Source organism: Centropristis striata, chromosome 21, assembly GCF_030273125.1.
Source record: "Centropristis striata isolate RG_2023a ecotype Rhode Island chromosome 21, C.striata_1.0, whole genome shotgun sequence".
NCBI lineage: Eukaryota > Metazoa > Chordata > Actinopteri > Perciformes > Serranidae > Centropristis > Centropristis striata.
In genome coordinates, this window is record NC_081537.1 from 23,691,353 (window position 1) to 23,713,667 (window position 22,315).

General features: G+C 37.8%; 1 protein-coding gene and 5 non-coding genes across 6 annotated transcripts; all 6 read left to right on the forward strand.

Annotated features, from left to right (window-relative positions):
• The first annotated feature begins 1,495 nt into the window (after positions 1-1,495).
• mfsd13a (major facilitator superfamily domain containing 13A) lies at positions 1,496-14,783 on the forward strand. Its single transcript, XM_059325227.1, has 9 exons — positions 1,496-1,613; positions 4,676-4,938; positions 5,578-5,657; positions 7,364-7,813; positions 7,931-8,051; positions 9,220-9,316; positions 10,245-10,416; positions 12,002-12,195; positions 13,585-14,783. The coding sequence occupies exons 2-9, from the start codon at positions 4,771-4,773 to the stop codon at positions 13,833-13,835; spliced, it is 1,533 nt and encodes a 510-aa protein (XP_059181210.1). The 5' UTR covers positions 1,496-1,613; positions 4,676-4,770; the 3' UTR covers positions 13,836-14,783.
• Positions 14,784-16,146: 1,363 nt separating this feature from the next.
• Positions 16,147-16,261, forward strand: LOC131960178 (U5 spliceosomal RNA). The gene has a single exon (XR_009389610.1). It is a non-coding gene; the product is annotated as a U5 spliceosomal RNA (small nuclear RNA).
• Positions 16,262-17,203: 942 nt separating this feature from the next.
• Positions 17,204-17,318, forward strand: LOC131960180 (U5 spliceosomal RNA). The gene has a single exon (XR_009389612.1). It is a non-coding gene; the product is annotated as a U5 spliceosomal RNA (small nuclear RNA).
• Positions 17,319-17,700: 382 nt separating this feature from the next.
• Positions 17,701-17,815, forward strand: LOC131960177 (U5 spliceosomal RNA). The gene has a single exon (XR_009389609.1). It is a non-coding gene; the product is annotated as a U5 spliceosomal RNA (small nuclear RNA).
• Positions 17,816-18,212: 397 nt separating this feature from the next.
• Positions 18,213-18,326, forward strand: LOC131960182 (U5 spliceosomal RNA). Its single transcript, XR_009389613.1, has one exon. It is a non-coding gene; the product is annotated as a U5 spliceosomal RNA (small nuclear RNA).
• A 1,013-nt stretch (positions 18,327-19,339) lies between these two features.
• On the forward strand, positions 19,340-19,454 carry LOC131960179 (U5 spliceosomal RNA). The gene has a single exon (XR_009389611.1). It is a non-coding gene; the product is annotated as a U5 spliceosomal RNA (small nuclear RNA).
• Positions 19,455-22,315: the final 2,861 nt, after the last annotated feature.

The window sequence follows — 22,315 nt, forward strand, 5'->3', positions numbered from 1 at the left end:
TAAAATATAATGAAAAATCCGACTGATAGCCAAGTTTGTGTGGAGAAAAAGGAGCCATACATGTGATGTAAGGACAGACTGAAAGATGCTACACAGAGACAGAAACGAATCTCCTGGACCTCAGAGGTTTAAATAAATATTACTTAGAAATAGCCTGAGTAAACACTTTCTGTATGGAAAAACTTGCCTAGCTTTTTTAAGTAAATGTCACTCCAATTTCTTTTCAGTGTAGAATTTATATAGATGATTAAAACAGGGCCGGTTATTCCTACAGGCCACCAAGGCGGCTGCCTAGGGCGCCAAATTGGCAGGGGGGCGCCCCCTTGTGGCGCCCTTAAGCATACATCTTTGTTTTAAATGTACATTTAAATTTCATTTTTATGTTTATTTTTATTGCATTTGTATGTCTACATTTTATTTATTTTCAGTCTTTGCCATTCTTAATTTGATGAAGATCTGTGTTTTCTTATTTATTTATTTATTCGTATTTTCAATTCAGTTGTTGTTGGTAAAGTTCCAAAGTTTCTAAAAATAAAAATGTTCTGAGACCATTACCTTGCTTGTAGTTCATGTATCAAATATTAGTGTACAGCATAATACATATAACATAGTGTACCTATATCAGAATGAATACATGAAAAACATCCAGACTAATACAGCAGGGGAGGGAAATAACATTCATGTGGGTTCCAGCTCATTTAGGAATTCAAGGAAATGAAAAAGCAGATAAAGCCGCTAAGGAGGCAGTAAAGAAAGAGGAGGTGGAAATGAAAGTAAAATTATCAAAAACAGAGGGGAAAAGTTTAGTACGGAAGTAAATAAACAATCAATGGAAACAATATTGGAAGAACCAGGAGAAAGGGAGACATTTATATAAATTACAAAGTGTAGTAGGAGAGGTGGGATGTTGTGGAGACAACCGAACAGAGCAAGTTATCATGAGCAGAATACGAATAGGACATAATAAACTGAATAATACACTTAGTATAATAGGAAAACATCCAACGGGGCAGTGTAACTGTGGGGAGATGGAGACAGTGGAACATGTGTTGATAGCATGTGCTGGATATGAAAGAGAGAGGGAAGAGATGAGGATCGGGCTGCGGAGGGAAGGAATGGAGGGAAACAGTTTCAAGAATTTAATAGAATGTGGGAAAACTAAGGAAGGAAGGAGAAACATCATGAGATTCCTTATCTCAACTGGATTAATTAAAAGATTATAATAAAAGGGAAATGAGAAGGAAATAAAATCCAGCAGATGGCGGTTAATGCAACATTAAGGATGCCCACTGCCATTAAACTCCAAAGAAGAATGAATACATGGAAAAGACAAATCTTTTTTTTCAGTGTGGTAGCTTTTGTCACAGGGTGTCGCTGTAACTCTTCTCTCTGTGTGTGTGTGTGTGTGTGTCTGTGTGTGTGTGTGTGTGTGTGTGTGTGTGTGTGTGCGCGTGCTCTCACCGGGAACCCTTCTACCAACCGCTCAGTAACCGTCTGTAGCTGTCATGACGTGGAGCTGATCGAGACGCAGCTGCCGCCTCTGCCGAGCCAACAAGTCCTCTTCCCGGCGACAAAACATAATTTGCTCGCTCCGGTTAACCGCTCCTTTGTCGGTAAGTAACACCTCTTCTCTTTTACTCCGTGAATTCACTTGGAGCTGTTTGTGTGGTAGCGTGTTTATCTCCAGATACGCTGCCGGTTAGCGTCATCGTTAACCAGCTAACGTTAGCTGGCTAGCATTTAAATAGCTAGTGCTAACCGTCACCGTTAGCTCAGCTGGCACCGTTTTCCAATCCAATAACGTTAATAGATGATCGGATATGATAGTTATCGATCTTGTCAGGCGACCAACAGACTGTACAGCATGTGGCGGTGTTAGTTTAAGCTTTACTGGTTAATTATGAGCAAGTACAGTGACAGTGACATTAGTCAGAGCTTATTAATTAGCTCGCAAACTAGCTGCGAGTAAACACACCAGATAAGTTAGTAAATAAATAATTAGATTTTTGTCAAAAACTTTTGGCTGGGTGATGTCAAAGCGATATTGACATCTAAACCAGTTGATTAGTCTCATCAAAACACTTTTAATAAATTGTAATTAAGAGTTTTAGACACACGCATAATCAAAACAATAACATACAAGCTATGTCCATATGTTTATAAAGAAAACAGTGCTCCAAAGTGCAATGTTGAAGCGTGAAATAGAGCCATAAAAGAAGGGAACAGGAAGCAGCAAAGGCATTCATGTTTATTAGGGGGATATAGTAGACTATGTATGTATATAAGCGATTAGATTAACCCAAAACAATAGAAAGTAAATATACTTTCCTTCCAAACTTTTGACTGGGTGATGTCAAACCAGTTGATTAGTCTTATCAAAAACTGTTTTAAATTTTTTTAACGTTAGGTGCAATGAGTGCAATCGGTTTTTAAGCAACTAAGAGCTATACAGACACATACATAATCAGAAAATAACACATAAGCTATGTAAAATGATCATACGTTTGTAAAGAACACATTACTCCACAGTGCAAAGTTGAATCGTGAAATAGATATGAAATAAAGGCACAAAAAAGGAAACAAAAAGCAGAAGAATCATTCACGGTTATTAGGGAAATATTAGACTTTGTATGTATTTTAGCGTCCTATTAACCCAAAATGATAGAAAGCAATCAGATTGTATGTCTGATGATATGTAGCTTGTGGATGAATAATTATACTTTCGTCTGGTTGATGTCAAAGCAATGTTGAAATTTAAACCATTTACTAGATGCAATGGGTACAATACTTCTTTTACACACACACACACACACACACGCACAAAAACAAATAAATAATTGAAAAATAACAAATTAGCTATGCAAAATGTTCATAAGTTTATAAAGAAAACAATACTCCAATGTGCAAAGTTAAAGCATGAAATAAATATGAAATAAAGGTACAAAAGAAGGAAACAAAAAGAAGCAGAGGCATTCATGATTATTAGGTGCAATAGAGATACTTAAATACAAGACTTGTTTAAGAGCATAAAGCATTAGAAAATATTCTGATAATATCTCTGTCTGAGGAAATGTGGCTAATGCAATGCTTACACACCACTTATTAATAATCAGATCATATCTCTGAGTCTGAGTATGATCTCATTATATAATAAAAGGCGGGTGATTAATAGGCTTTAACTTTCCTTTTCGCTTCAGACAACCAAATCATTCATATCCAGACATTGCGTAAGGAATGATGTCAAACTTTCACAATTATGTCAATGCAAGAAGACTGAGAATGGGGCCAGACATTGTTGTGCTCTTCTGGTTTGTGTATTACCAACCTCATTTGCCATACAAATGTGTTCAACAAGTGATAAAAGAGTGCTGAAATCCCCCTTTTATGTTCTACTAATCAGTCTGAAGATCAAGTGTCAGCCGCTCGGTCACCATGTTTGGCCATTTTACCCTTTCACTGTAAGAGTGAATGCAACAGGTTCATCACTGAGTCCCTGCCAAGAAACCTCTCCACAGGTGGAATCAGCTCCGAAGCAGCTGTGGCTGAGAGGACATGAATTGGATATTTTTAGATCCACTTCTTGGTCTGTTACCATGAAAGCAGACCACTTCTGATTTAGCAAGATATGTGTTAGAGATGTGATATGGTGCTGCCAGCTGCGAGTCATGTTTGAATCTGATAGGGAAGCTTCTGATTGCACTCAAGAGGAGGTTGCTTTGGTCAGGTTTGCTATCTCACAAAGATTCTGATATGATTCGGCGGTTATGCAGCTTCGCCTGGATGCTAAATTGTGGTTGACTCCAACAGAAAGAATCGCATCACCTTGAGACAGTGTTATTGTGAGCCGTTATATGACTTTCCCCCTGATGATGTGAGAGGATGTTTGCATATCAGTGCAAGTCACAGCTTGTGGGAGTCAGGTGTGAAGTAAGAAGCCTGTTTCAGGGAATTTTTCTCCCCAGGGTGCTACATGTGAGACTGCACCAGGGGCTATTAAAAAAAAAAAAAAAAAAGGGAAGTGAAGTGAAACAATGCCTGCGAATATGTAAACTGATGCAGGATTTGCATTCATTGTGGGAAACTCTGTGACAAAAGACAAAAGCAATTTATAAGGGTGTGGAGACATTATGTGTGCTTTTCAACCCAGTGCTTTCTTTGCCTTTAAAATAAATGTAGATGTTACGCCTTTAGCATGAGCAGGATGTATAAATTATAAGATCAGAATGCAATTTGGAAAATGACACCTAAGAAAAAATAAAGCCCACGTTGCCTGAAAAGAATAACTGAGGATCCTATGACTTTCTTTTATGTTCTTTCACTATAAAGAAGACCGGATTCTTACGAGGTGCAGTGTCAGGGGAGTGGTCACAAGAAAGACTGAGGGGAAATTATAGTTTTACACACACCACAGCTGGGTGTGGGGCAGAGCAGAAAGCAGTCGTGGCCTACATCCTAACTAACTTTAATGAGTACTTACTGTACCCTTGCTATGGAAATATCTCCCTTTTGGTCTCCTCAAACTCAGACGTTGCAGTAACTTTATCTTTAGCATATTCAGATGTGAAGTGGTCACTTATACAACATGTCCTTCCCTTCAGGGTGAGAGAAGTTCTTTCCCCTTTTTCTGCTGAACTGAAAATAAATTGATTTATCCACTTGTGCTGTGTTTTTGCAGGCGATGATGAGGTGGTGACCCTGGGTCGGCCAGGCCGTGAGATGATTGCAGCTTGGCACGGAGAAAAGACGGAGCAGAGTGATTGAGACAGAAGAATGGGCAGGAGCACCTGGGGCTGCTGGCAAGGCGTCATCTCTACTGCAGTGCTCTACGGCTCTCTGGCCTTGTTTACCTCCATCCTCCACAATGTGTTCCTCCTCTACTACGTGGAGACGTTTGTGTCCATCTACAAAATTGATAAAGTCTCCTTCTGGATCGGAGAGGTGAGTGAAGAGAGATCTGTGTCTGTAGTTAAACATGTGATCTACATTTTGACTTGGAGTCCAGGCTTGAAATGTAGCACGGATTTACTAGTACATTGTTTCTGTGTTTCAGCTGTGTTTTTAAAGGCTGTTAGTCCTGCTAATTAGTTCTATGTGTGGCCATCATGTTCAAACATCTTAAAAACCAATTTGGCTTAAGAAAATATAATGAGGCTGGATAATAAAGGAAAAATAAGCATCAAGGTCACCAGAAAAACGTCTTCTAGTCCTGACATACAGTATATCTGGTTAGATTGGGACCTCATGAAGTCCAAATAAGACAAAACAAAGCTGACAGGGTCCTTATAAGTGAAGTTCATCACACTGAAATGCATGTAATAGGTATTTCACATTCTGTAAATCATGTATGATTCAAAGGTGATAGAATCGTAGTAGTATGTGTGCTTAAAAAAATCAAATAGATAATTGGATTATTTAAATGCCTACTGAAGTTTTGACGTATCATTATTATTTAGATTTAGTCGTGTGAGTTCTTGATGTCACGTTCTAACTCATTGAGAAACCATCATCATCCTTTATTTGTTGTTTTTATTTGATGGCATTATTGTCCTCTGACCTGCTCTCTCTGCTGCTCCACAGACGGTGTTCCTGATATGGAACAGTCTGAATGACCCTCTCTTCGGCTGGCTGAGTGATCGCGCCTTCCTCGGCTCTCCTCAGTAAGTGTCTCCACCCTGCCTTCATTTTCCTTTTACTCCAAGAAAACACTGTGGTAAACCAGAGTGGCTCTTGGAGAGCTCAGACCTCCTCCAATACCAGTTGTACAATCATGCGCCCATCTGCGGATAGTCTAGACTACGTTCACACTGCAGGCCTTGATGCTCAATTTGTTTTTTTTTTGCTCAGATCTGATTTTTTTGTTAGGCTGTTCACATTATTTTTGATATGTGGCCTTTATCAGACTACAGTGTGAACTGCTCACGGCCCCGATTTGACTGCATGCACAGAAGAGTACCATTTTTAACTTAACCTTATAAAAATGGCATGTCTCCTTTAAGTGGAAGGGCAAGTTTATGTGTGTGCGTGTCTGTGGATTGAGTAGAGAGAGAGAGAGAATGGGCAGGTGATATGCAACAGGAGACAAGCGGAGAAAGGAGTAAAGGTGGTCACTTAAGCAGGAAATGTGCAGTGCAAGTCACAGTTATAAGGTAATAAAGTATGCAGCTTCTCAAGACCAAGTTGAGCTCCATGTATTGCTTTCTGTTGTTAAAAGTGAAGGGGTTAACCCAGGAGGAAAACACATCTCCCCTGTGCTTTCTGACCAGTCGGGGAGCTAAAGTCAGGTGAAATGCGGCATGAGCATTCAGACTGAGGTCACATTGGAAAACATCATTTACCATCATTTATCATCTGATTGAGGACAACATATGAACGTGGCCTGAGTCCGATCTGAAAAAATCTGATTTGTGCTGTTCAGACTGTCATAAATAAATTGGATCTGAGTCACATATGACCGAAAAAAATCAGATTTAGTTCATATTTGCCTGCAGTCTGAATGTAACCTAAATTAGTTCTGGTGTTTTCTTTCAGTTACATATCTTTTTCAGTTACATCCTCTTTCAAAAGAGTCCATTAAAGCAACAATCTGTTTCTTCTTTCCATGTGAAGACACTATTTCTGCAAATGCATGTTTTGTCACACAGTGTAACACTGGCATAAATGTGTTATATAATAAATTGTATTGTATTAAGACAGGGATTGTACATTTTGGAAATCATCCTCTTCATTCTGACATCCTCCAGTCCCTCCTGGCTTTCCTGTCACAATACAGACTTCTTATCCTGCTGTGGCCGCTGCACACGTTGCTCCGAAGCTCACAAGCACACACAAATCTATCAGCATAAACTCTTTTATCAGCTGCGTTAATTCTCATGACGCTCAGTAAACACGACATCAGAGCGAGGCTTGTCAAACAAAAAGCTGCCGTCTGTGTTTGCATTTCCGTGTGATTAAACCATCTGTGACGCTGCACTGTCGTAAGGAGGTGACGGAACCAGGCTGATCACATTATTCTGTTTATTATAGCTGCACCCTTTAACCCATTGACACCTAAAACGACCTGTAAAACCTCTGGGCGATTTTAAAATAAGCCCCTAAAACCTGAAGTTTTTCTGGAAATTCAACAGAAGTGTCAACGCTTCTACTAAATAATAGATTTTTCAGCCTCTGTAGCAGATAAAAATGAAATTCAAAAAGTACTTCAGCGCTTATACAAATACTGCAAAACAACGTAGCCGCTTTCCAGGCTTCAATGGGTTAACCTGGATGTCAGCTGGGAGGTGTGTTTTTTGGTATTTACATAGGTGCTTCAGCCATGTAAAGTAAGCTCTTATCTAAAGACTGTTGCTTTTTGTTTTTCCTGCAGGTCAGGCCCTCCCATCACCACTCCCGAGGTGGTGCTGAAGCGGCTGAAGGCCCTCTCCACCAATGGTCCCCTCTTCTCTCTGTCCTTCCTGGCGTTCTGGGTGGCGTGGGCCCGACCGGGGCTGCAGTTCCTGCTCTGCCTGTGTCTGTACGATGGTTTCCTCACCATGGTGGACCTCCACCACAGCGCCCTGCTGGCCGACCTCGCCGTGTCCGCCAGCGACCGAAACCGCCTCAACTTCCACTGCTCCGTGTTCAGCGCTCTGGGTTCCTTCTCCGTCTTTTTGTCCTACTCCTTCTGGGACAAGGAGGACTTCTACTTCTTCCGTCTCTTCTGTGTGGCTCTCGCAGCTTTCTCCGTCTTGGGCTTTTTCTTCGTGTCTCAGTTGCTTCAGCATCGATTCCAAAAGGAAGTCCGTCCAAGACAGGATGAGGCGCTGACACTCAAGGAGTAAGGCTTTTTTAAATTAGAGAATTCTCAACAACTCTGATTGGCAGGTTTTTGGAACGTGTGGTTGATTTTCCTCTTCATCTCACTCCTCTCTTGTTTCCTTTTGCATCGTTGCAGGCTGAGTGTTGGCCACGCTCCTCTCACCCACCCAGACAAACCTGTCACCATCGGACAGTACCTCAAGCAGCTCTCCAAACACAAGAACTTCATGTGGTTTGTGTCCATGAACCTTGTGCAGGTCAGATATTAGTTTGTTTTGTAGAGATAAAGTGATAAAAATGTCTATCCAACAAGTGAAGAAAACAAATTATACTTAACCCTCCTGTTATGTTAACTTTCTGTTACTATCTCTTATGTTAACGGGTCAGTTTTGATCCTTAAATGATCCATAAAATACCCTTTAAACAATTATTTATCATCCAATTTGTTTCTTACCTCTTGGTGACCTTGGTAGGCTCCTTATACATTAAAAGATTAGTTTTAATATTTTTTGTGTGGCCCCATGCGCCTTTTGGACAGCATACCCCTGGTTTTCATTTAAAAAAATGGTAAAATGAACCTCAAGAGAATTATATAAAATAAACGGTTGTTATGACTATCACTGAAGGGTATAAGAAGACATCTCAAATTAATGTTTTATATTAATATTAACTACAGTAACATCTATGGTGTTTGGGTTAATTTTGACCTGTATTTATTTCTCTAAATATTGTTTTTATAATCTTATGTTCTAACTTAAACAACACAAATGTTATGATTTTCCAGAGGGAATTTTATAATTTTGCGAAATTGATTTTTTTGTTTTATTTTGTTTCAATAGAGGTCCCTGACAGAGTCAACAAGCCTTAATGCATTTAAAACCTAAAACGGGTCGGTGCCGACCCTTACACAAGAAAAGGGTTAAATTAATAAATATTGTGATTGTTTTCAAAGTCATTTCATTTTGTATTGCTATGATACAGCCACTTATTAAAGTATTTAAACAGGAAAATGTTTGACACTATTGAGTCAGCCACTCTTAGTGTTTGAACTATAAGAATAATCCTATATTGGCAACATATTTGTATGTTTTTATAGCTTTCTAAAATTGAACTAATTGTGTATTTAACCTCAGAAATTGCTGACACAATGTGGTTACATGGTGAGATAAATTGTTATATTATTATCCCAGAAGCAAAGATCTGCACAACATATCACATCCTAAAAAAATGTGAAAAGGCTGAATCATCATCCTAATCAGTAGAACTGCATTTAAATGTAATTTGTAAATGTAAAAACAAGTTTAATGTTTTGTTTATCTTTGTCTGTATCTGGGGAACTACATGGTCACTATTTACAGTTTGTGATATTCTTTCATTTCCTCCTGTGTCCTGAACATCCTGTTGTTGTCTCTGCGCCCCCTGCAGGTCTTTCACTGCCACTTCAACAGCAACTTCTTCCCTCTTTTTCTGGAACATCTCCTGTCTGACAATATTTCTGCCTCGACAGGTTCAATCCTCCTCGGTAAGAGATGGGAGATAACTCACACAATCCAGTCTTCTTAATCCATGTTTGACAGTGCAGATAGAGCAATAATTATGACGGCATACTATAAGATAAACATGTAAGGAAATCACAAATGATGATGATAAAATTAACTGCAAAAGGATTTATTTTGGATATTTTCTACAGGGTTTGACTGTGAGATAAACGTTATATAGTGAATAGAAAACACCATTTTGTGACACACAAGCCTTTTTATATCTCATTTGATCAAATCATCTCCCCAGATTTAAAGATCAGAAAGTCAGTGATGGGTTATTGTAAAATATATCAGCTGAATTGTTAGGAACAGATCTAACTGAGGGCTACAACAAAAAATAGATTTCTGTTTCTGTATTATTTGCTCTCCGTCTTTTTGTTTACAATCGGGGCTGTACCGAAACATTCAAAGCTTCCTTTGTTACATTGACATTTGAATTCTAAGTCGACATTTAGAATTCAAATTAGAATTTGCAGCTTGTTGTTTTTTTGCACGCCATGTACTCTGTTTATACCTGCTATTTATACACAGTTGCAGGTTATAAGATAAATCCAGAGAGTTGTAAAGTCTAAAAGTCAGAAGTTTTTATAAAAGGTAACAAAGTACAACATTTTCACTGTTGTTGAATAACTGTTTTCTCTCCTGTTCGCTGCAGACAAAGAAGGCATGCACCTGTAATAACGGGGCGGTCTGCAGCAATCTAACACCATAAATTAAATTGATATAAAAAATGACAATAACAAGCATGCTGGCTGCATGTATTTGATTTAATAAACTAAAGACTAACTCATTTAATCTGATCATTTTATTCAGATCATTTTTCATTATTGTTCGGTACAGCCCTTCTCACTCTTCTTTCTGCTGATTAGTCTTTTGTTTTAACGCGGTTCTGCTTGTGCTCCCACGCAGGCATCTCTTACATTGCCCCCCACCTGAACAACTTGTATTTCCTGACACTGTGCCAGCGTTACGGGGTTTACCAGGTTATCCGCTGGCTATTTATGCTCAAACTGGGACTTAGTGTGGCTATGCTGCTGGCAGGGGCCGACCACATTTATCTGCTGTGCATCTTCATTGCTAGGTATGGGCACGCACGCACGCACACACATCAGCACACGCATCAGGGACCCCGATGTGTGAAAGCTTGTACTTTCGTTTGCTTGTTTTTGTTTCATTATTTTATTACTTTAAAGCTGAATACACAAACACAGAGCCACAAATATCATTCTGTGCCTTGTGTTTATCAGGACACGTCAAGGACTCTTTCTGATTCCAAGGTTAACTCAGCATCTGTTACATGTTGTATCCAAATATTGTGTCAACTTCTCATGCTAGAAGACCTAAACTTTGCTGCAGTTTGTGCCTTTGTCACTTAGAAAGTGTTTTTTCAGTGCTGAAAAAAAGTTTAAAATTGTAAAGCAAAATCAAGCGAATCATGACACCCCGACTACAAGATACTAAAGTTTATTTATGTCAGTAATTTAATTTAAAAAGTGGAAATAACAGAATGAAACATTTCATGTCTTTAATTTCTTCTAATTATAATGATTATGGCTTACATTTAATGAAGACCTAAAATTCAGTGTCTCAAAAAATTTTAATATTACAAAAGACCAATTTTAAAAAGTATGTTTAATATGGAAATGCTGGCCTCTGAAAAGTATGTCCATCTATAGTCATGGAAAAAATGATTAGCCCACCTTTGTTTTCTCTAATTTCTTGTTCATTTTATTGCCTGATACCACTAAAGGTACATTTGTTTGGACAAATATCATGAAAACAACAAAAGGAGTTCATAGTTTTATAAGAGTTTAATTTAAGAGCTGATATCTAGACATTTTCCATGGTTTTCTTGATAATGATTTTGGTTATTATCAAGAAAACCATGGAAAATCAGCTCTTAAATTAAACTCTTATCAGCTATTTTTGTTGTTATTATTATATTTGTCCAAACAAATGTACCTTTAGTTGTACCAGGAAATAAAATGAATAAGAAATTGAATAAAAAATGGTCTAATAATTTTTTCCATGACTGTATATGCACTCAATACTTGGTTGGTGCTATTTGATTTGAACTACTGGAACTGGAATTTTCCATGATTTACATAATGTATTGAGATGCAGTTTAACAGTTTAACAGAAGTTTAACACCATAAATCAAAACTTAAAGAATCATGTTGCTATAAAGTGTACATTTTCTAATTTCTCTTTGGGCTCCGATAAAGTCAGTCCACCTTTATTCCATTATTAATGTCTAATAATTATGTTCTTTCAGTTAAAACACAATTCAAATGCAGTCTTTAGCTCTCATCAGCCGAGCCCTGTTGGAGTGTGTGGTTAGTCATATATAGGTCACAGTTAGTTGTCAACAGTGTGTGAATGCTTTTGATTCTTTCTCAGCCACAAGTGATACAGTTGTTATTGTATTTCAGACAACTTAACACGGAGGCCCACCTTACTATCCTCGATTACAATCTGAAACCATTCCCATTCTTGGAGACTGTTCAACAAAGAGACACGCCTTGACAGGAATGCTCTGAAGCTGAATTAAAGATTTTTAGTCTTGATAAAGCTCTTTAAAATGAAGATGTCATCATGTTTTTTTCACTGACTTCATTGCTGTTGGTGCTGGGGACTGTAACTGGACACTTCACTTCCTTTTCCAGTAACCGGGTGTTTACAGAGGGGACGTGCAAGCTGCTGAAACTGGTGATTTCAGATCTGGTGGACGAGGACTTTGTGGTGAACCGGCGTCAGCAGGCCACCTCGGCTCTCCTCTTCGGGATGGTCGCCTTGTTAACCAAACCTGGCCAGACGTTCGCCCCTCTCATCGGCACCTGGCTGCTCTGTGTTTACACAGGTACTGACACAAAGACTCCATAGTGACGTGTGCATAATCACCTTGTTTTAAATGCTGCTGCAGGTTTCTGCGTGCATGCATCCTACAGAAATACCGCAAAAAAATTAATTCATATATCTGAAGATATATCCATGTCCATATGCTTATATTTAGCATACTGACATGAGAGTGGCATGATCTTCTCATCTAACGCTCAACAAAAAAGCAATTAAACATACTTCCCAAACTGTCAAACTTTACCTGTCAGGGAAAGAACTTTTTGGTCCAATAACGCACCTCAAATATGACCTAATATGATTTTTTTGTATTAACTTTACTAACATAGCCATGCACCCAAAACCAATTTGTATATCTGATTATTTTTAGTAGTGTAACTCCCTCCAAGCACCAGGCAAACGCAAGTCGGTTTCTTTCAACTGATTTATTTTAAGCTTCATTCTTCCATCTCAAAATCCACCATGAAAACTGCACATAAATTATAAGGAAATAAAGGTTAAATCAAGTTCACTTAAGAACAAAATATCTTGTTGGCTGCATGTTACATAAAGGGAATTATATTTTATCATCCTTCGTCTTCTTCACATTAACTACCAGTCTCTTTTGACAAACAATTCAATCTGAACCACCATTGTTCATGCTTCCCGGGAATTCTGCTTTGACCCACAAGCACCCGCCAAATGAGACTTGGGTGAGTTAGTTCACCTTCAAAATAAAAGCCTTATAACGTGTACCAAATAAAATATTTAAAAAATTTAAATTTAAATTTAAAGAAACAAATACAACTTAAATTAATTCCTTAATATGTTGCAATAAATTGGCAACAGTTACAAGTACAGGTGCATCTCAATAATTTAGAATATCATAGAAAAGTGTATTTATGTCAGTAATTGCAAAAAGTGGAAATAATACATTATATAGATCCATGACACACAGAATGAAACATTTCATGTCTCAATTTATTTAATTTCTTCTAATTATAATGATTATGGCTTACATTTAATGAAGACCCAAAATTCAGCGTCTCAAAAAATTTGAATATTACAAAAGACCAATTTAAATAAGTATGTTTAATATGGAAATGTTGGCCTCTGAAAAGTATGTCCATCTATATGACTCAATACTTGGTTGAGGCTATTTGACTTGAACTACTGGAAATGGACTTTTCCATCATATTCTAATTTATTGATATGCACCTGTAGTTGGGTCCTCTTTAATTCTTAGATTCTTATCATAAGTTTTTGCAGGACTGTCGTGTCACAAAAGACTAAAATAGAGTCATATTTTACATGGACAGCATCCGTTCTGAATATAAATTTTAATATGTGAATTTATAAATCTGCGTACACTGAAGGAATTCCTTTTTTCTCATGTTGAATTTCTCCTCCCCAGGTTATGACATTTTTGAGAGGGAACCCGTGAAGGACTCTCTGGTTTCTGTGCCTGACGTAGCCTCCGGCTCAGGGACTCCGCCTCTCCGCCTGGGCTGCTTCTACATGTTGGTGTTTGTGCCTATCACCTGTGCCCTGCTGCAGCTGGCTGCGTGGTCTCGCTTCACCCTTCACGGCCGCAAGCTGCAGGGGATCAAGACGCTGAGGCAAGGCGCCCAGCACGGCCACCTTATCGATGTCAAGGCCATATGAACTGAACCAAAGCTGCACACAGACACTTTTTAAACGGCCAGTTTAACAATCCCTCTGTGCAGCTCAGCCTTGTGTGCAACAACATGAACCACGACACATCATGTGGTTTTTATTGACAAAGAAAAAAAGCACAGTCGGCTGAGAAATCCCGCTGGGAAGAACATGAAACAACATTTTAAAAAAACTAAACTTGCCTTATTTTTTATATTAAATATTTACCTATATTTATATTTGAAAGATGACCAAAAGACAAAGTGGAACCAATCAATCCTTTTGGATGTAGACGGACCAAGAAACAACTTTTCTCTGTGTGCACCAAAGACGGGGTGCCCTCTTTTAAACTGTTTGTGAGGCATCATTCTGGTCTCAGTCTTAACGCCATTGCTAACAGGCAATTTATCAGTAACATCAGCCAGATTTTAACAGAACGACGGGAGGCTTCGCACAGAGCTCCGCTTCTGATTTCTAATGTCATTAACAAGATGAAGAACAAGAAATAAACTTGCATTAATGTGTTCAGAGTTCTGCATGGAATCCACTTCAGAGCTGATTAATTGTTCTACTATTTCTTTCCCTGCCATGGTGAGAACTGGTTTTTCTGATGCGTACAGTATTGATGATGATGTTTTTTTGCACAAAACTGCCATTTGTCTGTTGTACTTCTAACATTCTGATTGTGACATATTTTATGTACTGTAATGATGAAAATTGGAATAGAAAAAATGATGTTGGTGACCATATGATCTGTTCACTTTTTGTATTTTTTCAGATTATACAAAGAACGTGAGGCATTACCACAAATAAATTTCAGCTATGTTGAAAGTCAACAAAACTCTGTTGTTCTGTCTCACCTTTTTATAAGATGAGACTTTTATCAGACCATTCAAACTCCACAACATTTTTTTTTTACAGGGCCAAAGAACTTCTTAATAAAATTGTCTGACCACCTGCCAGTGCAAAAGCTTTCTGCTAATGGCAAGTAAACAAGTTTTGATCCTTAAACTTCTAGTTATTATTAACAAACACTGTAAAAGGCACTTTTTCATAGTCTTAGTTCTGAATATAAACTAAAATGTTTATGTAAAAGACATGTATAGGTCAGGTGAAGGCTTGACTGCATGCGAAAGTCATCATTATGAAGGTAATGGGGGTAAATTTATTTTTTTGAGGAGATGGAGAACCTGGTACAGTCTGTTTGGTTTCTTTGTCTATAAAACAACCAACATTATTCAGGTATAACCTAAAATCTATTGTTTTCTGCAAAACCAAAGCCCTCTGCTCAGTCCTGACTTGGGGAATGTTTTTATGTATACTCCAATGACTTAAGTTGTTTATTTGGAGAACTTACACAGAACCACAGACATATTTTCATGTATAAGGTGTTGGTGCAACAATGTTGTTTTTTTTGCTTGAACATTTTCAACCTCTAGAACTGCTGTGTGATTTTATTTTAAAAATGTTTACTGAGGAACATGAACCATGAGTACAAAACTATAATAATAATAATAATAATAATCATATTGGGACCCACGTAAAAAGTTAAAACAATTACTAATTATAATATTATAATACCTAAAATAATGATTACTTGGGAGCCCTCGTCCCAGAGTGCTGGGTAAGTGTGGACAGAAGTGATTAATTCAATGATTTGAATGATTTTTGTGGCCTGGAAAGAGACCTGTTTTCCTAGTTTTTGAGAAAAGGGATGTAACATAAGACTTCATCTTCATCCACTTCATCACTTTATGATCTATTGTAATGGCTTAAAATGCTTCGAAGAAATTGCCGTTTAACCAACACATAAATCTAACGAAATTAAAGAAAACTTTGTCCCGGGATGCTTGTTGTGCGAAACAGGAAACAGCCTGAGGTCGCCCTCCCAGTTTTACTCCTCTGGGTGTACAGCGCATGCGTGTGATTTTTAGACCACTTATTTTATTCCCTTCAGACAATATACCCATGTTTTTCATTTCGCACCCAATCATGGAATGATTATTTTTATAATTATTTGTATTTTGTTAGGTGCAAGTGCTGGCAAAACTCTCCCGAGTGCGGGTTGTCACCGGGACCAACGGACCGCTACCCAGCATGCACCGCGAAGACTATTTACAATGTTTAAAGCATTAATTGTCTAAATTAAAACATTATTTTGCAAAATTGACACTGTTTGATCCGTTGTACATACGTTAAGAAGTGTGTTACAGTCGATAGGAAAATAATTTAAATTAATTAAATACAGACGAACTGCCACCGTTACTGTGAAGTGTAGGTCGGGAAATCACAAGGTCTCCTCGTTCAGTGAGAGGACAGTACACTCATGTTTCTCTTCAGATCGTATAAATCTTTCGCCTTTTACTAAAGATTTCCGTGGAGAGGAACAATATGAGTTCGATCTAATTTTTTGATGCCCTGCCTCGTGCGGGGCTTCCTATCTCTGTGAAGAAATAAACACTATCTTAAAATGATCTCAGTTCCTATAGTACTTGCAATGCACATCACAATTCCATGACAATAAATATCTTTTCTGTAACGAAGTGTGTCGAGTGAATACTGTCAACTGCTACAATTATCGATACAAGTAGGGATGGGCGAAGCTCTTGAGGCTTTTTCCTGATTGTATCGAGAAAAGACTGGAAGCTTCAAAGACAGATACTACCAGTGACATCTAGAGGTCAGCTGCAATTATAGTAGCCACAAACTTCCAAATGATTCATACATCTTATTGATTCCAGCTCCAACACAAAAAGCGGGGAATCATTGTTCTCATATGCCAGTGTTGCAACACTTTGAAATGTCATTACTAATAACATGTTTAAATGTATTGTAACAACTAATAAGAAAATATTCAAATTCAACAATCTAGAAGTACTGCTGTTTGAATGATTTTGAAGGACTTCCTTGTGCCACAATTTGAAAAAAGAGTGAATATTGTGCTTCTGCTACAGTGTGAAAATGAAGTGCTTGTGTGCATCAGGGAATCATGCAATTAAAGATTTCTTATATGAAGCAGGGGGAACACCGATCATTTTGCGTCTCATTTTAACGAATTAAGCAGCGCCAAAGGTTCAAATCATTCACTTCAGGTGCTTCTTTGTGACACATGAAGCCTCAAACGTCACCGGTCACATGATCACAGACAGTCTAGATACAAGTATGTCTAATAGTTGTAGTTTGTGTATTTTGCATGAATCCATCCGTATTTAATATGCAGTCTAAAGTATTCTGATTCATGTTTAACTGGATATATTTGCTGTAATATATACCTAAACAGTTGTATGGACAACAGAGTGTAAGCTATGCACTGCCACCGTCACTGTAGGTAGTAAGTCCGGAGATGACTTCATCTGCCTTTTCATTAAAGGGGCAGTACACTCATGCTTCTCTTCAGAGCGTATAAATCTTTCGCCTTTTACTAAAGATTTCCGTGGAGAGGAACACTATGAGTTCAAACTAATTTTTTGATGCCCTGCCTCGTGCGGGGCTTCCTACCTTTGTGAAAAATAAATATGTATACATCAGTGCAACCTCCAAACTCAACGAGAAGGCATTCAGAATATTACAATACCATCACATCGTTAAAATGCGAGTGAGAACGGATAAAGTTATTGTTATTAGGTTCTAGAATTCTTTAACACTAGTGTATCTAATAATTGTAAACAGCTGATTTTGCATTACTTTTCCAATAGAATATCACTTAGGGTAATATTTGGTACAAAGCACCCTGGTTCGTGTTTAACTGGATATATTTGCTGTAATATACCTAAACAGTTGTATGGACAACAGACTGTAAGCTATGCACTGCCACCGTCACTGTAGGTAGTAAGTCCGGAGATAACTTCCTCTGTCTTTTCATTAAAGGGGCAGTACACTCATGTTTCTCTTCAGATCGTATAAATCTTTCGCCTTTTACTAAAGATTTCCGTGGAGAGAAACAATATGAGTTCAAACAAATTTTTTGATGCCCTGCCTCGTGCGGGGCTTCCTACCTTTGTGAAGAAATAAACATATATCCCCATGAAAACTTCAAACAACGACTTCCAAACTCAACGTGAAGGCATTCAGAACACTACAATACCATCACATCATTAAATTACGAGTGAGAATGGATAAAGTTATTGTCGTTAGGTTCTAGAATTCTTTAACAACAGTGTTTCTAATAATTGTAAACAGCTGATTTTGCATTACATTTACAATAGAATATCACTTAGGCTAACATTTGGTCTAAAGTACCCTTGTTCGTGTTTAACTGGATATATTTGCTGTAATATATACCTAAACAGTTGTATGGACAACAGGCTGTAAGCTATGCACTGCCACCGTCACTGTAGGTAGTAAGTCCGGAGATGACTTCATCTGCCTTTTCATTAAAGGGGCAGTACACTCATGTTTCTCTTCAAAGCGTATAAATCTTTCGCCTTTTACTAAAGATTTCCGTGGAGAGGAACAATATGAGTTCAAACTAATTTTTGATGCCCTACCTCGTGCGGGGCTTCCTACCTTTGTGAAAACTAAATAAACGTATTTAATGACTTAAAAATTGACGGAAACGCTTTGAATCCGACTACTAGGATGTTGTAACATCATGCATGATACGTACAAACAAAGTTGGTCATCTCAAGTAATATTTTATTGTTAACTATTAAGATCATTTGCTTAAGTGAAAGTACTAATACCAAACTGGTGCTTCGTTGTGACCAGTGGCGGTTCTACACAGGGGCCTACAGGGGCCACTGCCCCTGTGAAGAAGCCCTGGGCCCCTGCTGTGGCCCCTGGGTCAAATTAATAATAAAGTGATCAATTTATAACGATGAACGACAGAACAATTCTCACCTATTTTTTGTTCAAACAATATCTCACTATACAGAAAAGGAACCCAGAATGTGTATATTGTATAATAGTTTAATTGTGCAATAAAAGCTTTTGTATATAGGAAAAAAAGATCATTCTCACTGTACTGCACTTTCAAAAAAAAAAAAGTAATTTTGCACAAAAATGACAAATTTCATTGTCTTACGAAAATATTTGTTATTGTTGGTTAGTCTCATTGTTTCAATCGGTGTATTTGTGTCTTCCAAATATATTTAAATGAGATTTTTAAATAAGCTAAAATAAAGGTTTTGAATGCTTAAATATCATATTTGCCATTTTCTAAGTGCCCCTCTGATTAAACACTGGCCCCTCCTTGGCCCCCACAGGAACACTGGTCTAGAACCGCCACTGGTTGTGACACATGAAGCCTCAAACGTCACCGGTCACATGATCACAGACGGCCCATCTCTAGATACAAGTAGGTCTAATAGTTGTAGTTTGTGTATTTTGCATGAATCCATCCGTATTTAATATGCAGTCTAAAGTATTCTGATTCATGTTTAACTGGATATATTTGCTGTAATATATACCTGAACAGTTGTATGGACAACAGACTGTAAGCTATGCACTGCCACCGTCACTGTAGGTAGTAAGTCCGGAGATGACTTCCTCTGCCTTTGCAATAAAGGGGCAGTACACTCATGTTTCTCTTCAGATCGTATAAATCTTTCGCCTTTTACTAAAGATTTCCGTGGAGAGGAACATTATGAGTTCAGACTAATTTTTTGATGCCCTGCGTCGTGCGGGGCTTCCTATATTTGTGAAAAATAAACATATCGATCTCAATGGAAAATTTAAACAACGACTTCTAAAGTTAAAGTGAAGTTATTCCGAATACTCCAATACCATCACATCATTAAATTACGAGTGAGAATGGATAAAGTTATTGTTGTTAGGTTCTAGAATTCTTTAATAGTAGTGTATCTAATAATTGTAAACAGCTGATTTTGCATTACTTTTACAATAGAATATCACTTAGGCTAATATTTGGTATAAAGTACCCTTGTTCGTGTTTAACTGGATATATTTGCTGTAATATATACCTAAACAGTTGTCCAACAGCAGAATTACTCCACAACAGGTAAAACATTTAAAATGTACTTGCATAGGCACAAAAGTGTCAGCATCAAATTTATTTGAAGTATTGAAAAGTAGTCGTTGTGAAGAATGGTCCCACTCAGATTGCTATATATTCCAAATATAGCCTTTAAATGGATTATATAATGTTAACTACTTAATATACTTTTATGTGGTTGTTATTTATTAACATGCGAAGTGATTTTAGTAACTAAAGTTGGCAGTGTAGTGGAGTAAACAACTACCCAAATAAACACATTGTTGTCGGAGAAACGGCATGTATATGCGAACAGTTAAGTAGACTGAAATAAAATAAAATGAGCAATAACCACAATATTTAAGGGTGTAATACTAAAATCCTCCTACTCATAAATTAGCTATTACTACTATAGTAGGCTAATACAACTATTGGTTTGGGGAAATCTGCCTTAATGTATTTTTGTTTAGACATATATTAGACCTATTATGAGGTTATAGCTTGCTTTTTACTTTACCGATCTCATAAAGTCGACATTTCGACTTTTTTCACTCCATAGACTGTATATTTCAAGTAGTTCATTCATTACTTGGCCCTAGTCGTCTTCCTTACGAATACCCGGATGTAGCATCGCCTATGAGACTTATTGCATTTGATTTTTTGATAATTGCAGAAAAGCCATCGACTTGTTGTTATATGAGGAAAAACAAGCTCTGTGGCAAACCCACGTCTCTGATGATGACGCGTTTTGTTCGACAGGATAATCTTCACATACTAACACCACTTTTATTATGTTTGAAGCGTTAATGCAGCCGGCGAAAGTAAAAAGCTAACGTTATGCTATAGAGAACTACAACACGGTCGCATAACTACTACGTTGAGCGATGTCGTCCGTAATGACGTTTAATCTCCCCGACAACCACTGTAGTCTCATCTAGCCACTTGTAAGCAATCCTCTTTTTAACCCTTTGATGCACAACACATGGGCCCCTTCTAGTCCACAACATTGGTAAAAAAAAATGATCTGCATTCATTTCTGATGCTATTTCATGCTGGCTGTGTGTTTCTCGATCAAAAACAAGCTGATTGAGGAAAACCTGGAATACTGAATGATGAAATTACTTTATTGCAAAGATATAGAACATAAAAACTCAGTCGGGTCACCTTAGACCATGGGTCTCAAACTCGCGGCCCGCGGGCCAATTGCGGCCCTCGTGACGATATTTTGTGGCCCCCACCTTGATATGAAAGCTTAATGTGAGTTTTATATGAATGGCACTTTACCGTGTTGTGTGTGGAAGGTCCCTTTTATGTCTATTTTTGGTAATTTTGTGTCTTTTTAAAATAATTTTGTGTCTTTTTTTAATAAATGTGTGTCTTTTTAAAGTAATTTAGTGATTTTTTGGTATTTTTTTAGTGTCTTTTGTGTAATTTTGTGTCTTTTTTAGTAATTTTGTGTCCTTTTTGATCATGTTGTGTCTTTTTAAAGTAATTTAGAGTTTTTTTCTGTCATTTTGTGTCTTTTTTTGGTCATTTTGTGTATTTTTGTAATTTTGATACTGCCTCCAGCGGCCCCCAAGTAATTTGAGTTTGAGACCCCTGCCTTAGACCCATGTTGTGCATCAAAGGGTCACGCCCGCCGATAGGGGGGGACAAATGGGTCTGCTGTCCCGGGCCCAGGGTAGGGGGGGGCCCAGAACTGGGCCCTCATTAAATTATGGAATGATTAAAAAAATAAAATGAAATAGGCCTATTTGTGGAAAAAAAATGTAATATTTATTTGAGTTAAAAGCTTTTTATTTGTTTTCTTCCTAATTGTCCTTGAACTAGTGGTCAAGAACTAGTGGTAAGAAACAGCGCAGCCAATGTTTACAGCCTTGTAACGTAACCTAACAAGCTCGCTCTAATGTTAACGTCCATTAGCTTGTATGAAAGCCTGACGCAACACGTTATCTTTGACAGAAACAAAGTTTGGTAGCTCCGTCAGAGAGGATGAGACAGAGAGGGGAGATCCAGCAGCTGTCAGGTGACAGAGAGAGTGATGCGGGAGGAGAGGAGGGAGAGAGAGAGAGTCATTTATAGTTTATTTATTTATTTAGTCAGTTATTTTCCTGCTAGTGTCAGAATTCCAATACATATGAAGAGTGTATTTAGCAACAGCGCATGTGTAGTTTGTTAATCTTAACCATTATTGTCTCTTGTCAAAGAGAGATGTGAGGAGAGGAAAGGAGAGGAGAGGAAGAGCAGAGGAGAGGAACAGGAGAGAATGTTTTTGCTTGCAATGTTTTAATTAATATTTAATTTATTTTAAAGAATAAAATAGATACATAAAGCTCATTGCACAAATAGGCTATCTGCAAAAAAACTTTTTGTAAATCAGGGATAGTATACTTGAAAGATGGGAATTAGCCCCTTATTTCAAAATATACACTCATAATCTGCAGGGTAAATAGCTGCACATTTAGTCATGGTTTATAAAGAAAGAGGAGAGGAGAGGAACAACAAGAGAAAAGGAGAGATCTGGGCGCGGGGGGGCCCATCTAAGATAATCTCGTCC

Excerpts from the sequence above, each read along its gene's own strand:
- mfsd13a (XM_059325227.1), top strand. The coding sequence starts at position 4,771 with ATGGGCAGGAGCACCTGGGGCTGCTGGCAAGGCGTCATCTCTACTGCA. Across the intron at positions 4,939-5,577 it reads TCTCCTTCTGGATCGGAGAG|ACGGTGTTCCTGATATGGAA; the intron begins GTGAGTGAAGAG and ends GCTGCTCCACAG. Across the intron at positions 12,196-13,584 it reads GCTGCTCTGTGTTTACACAG|GTTATGACATTTTTGAGAGG; the intron begins GTACTGACACAA and ends TCTCCTCCCCAG.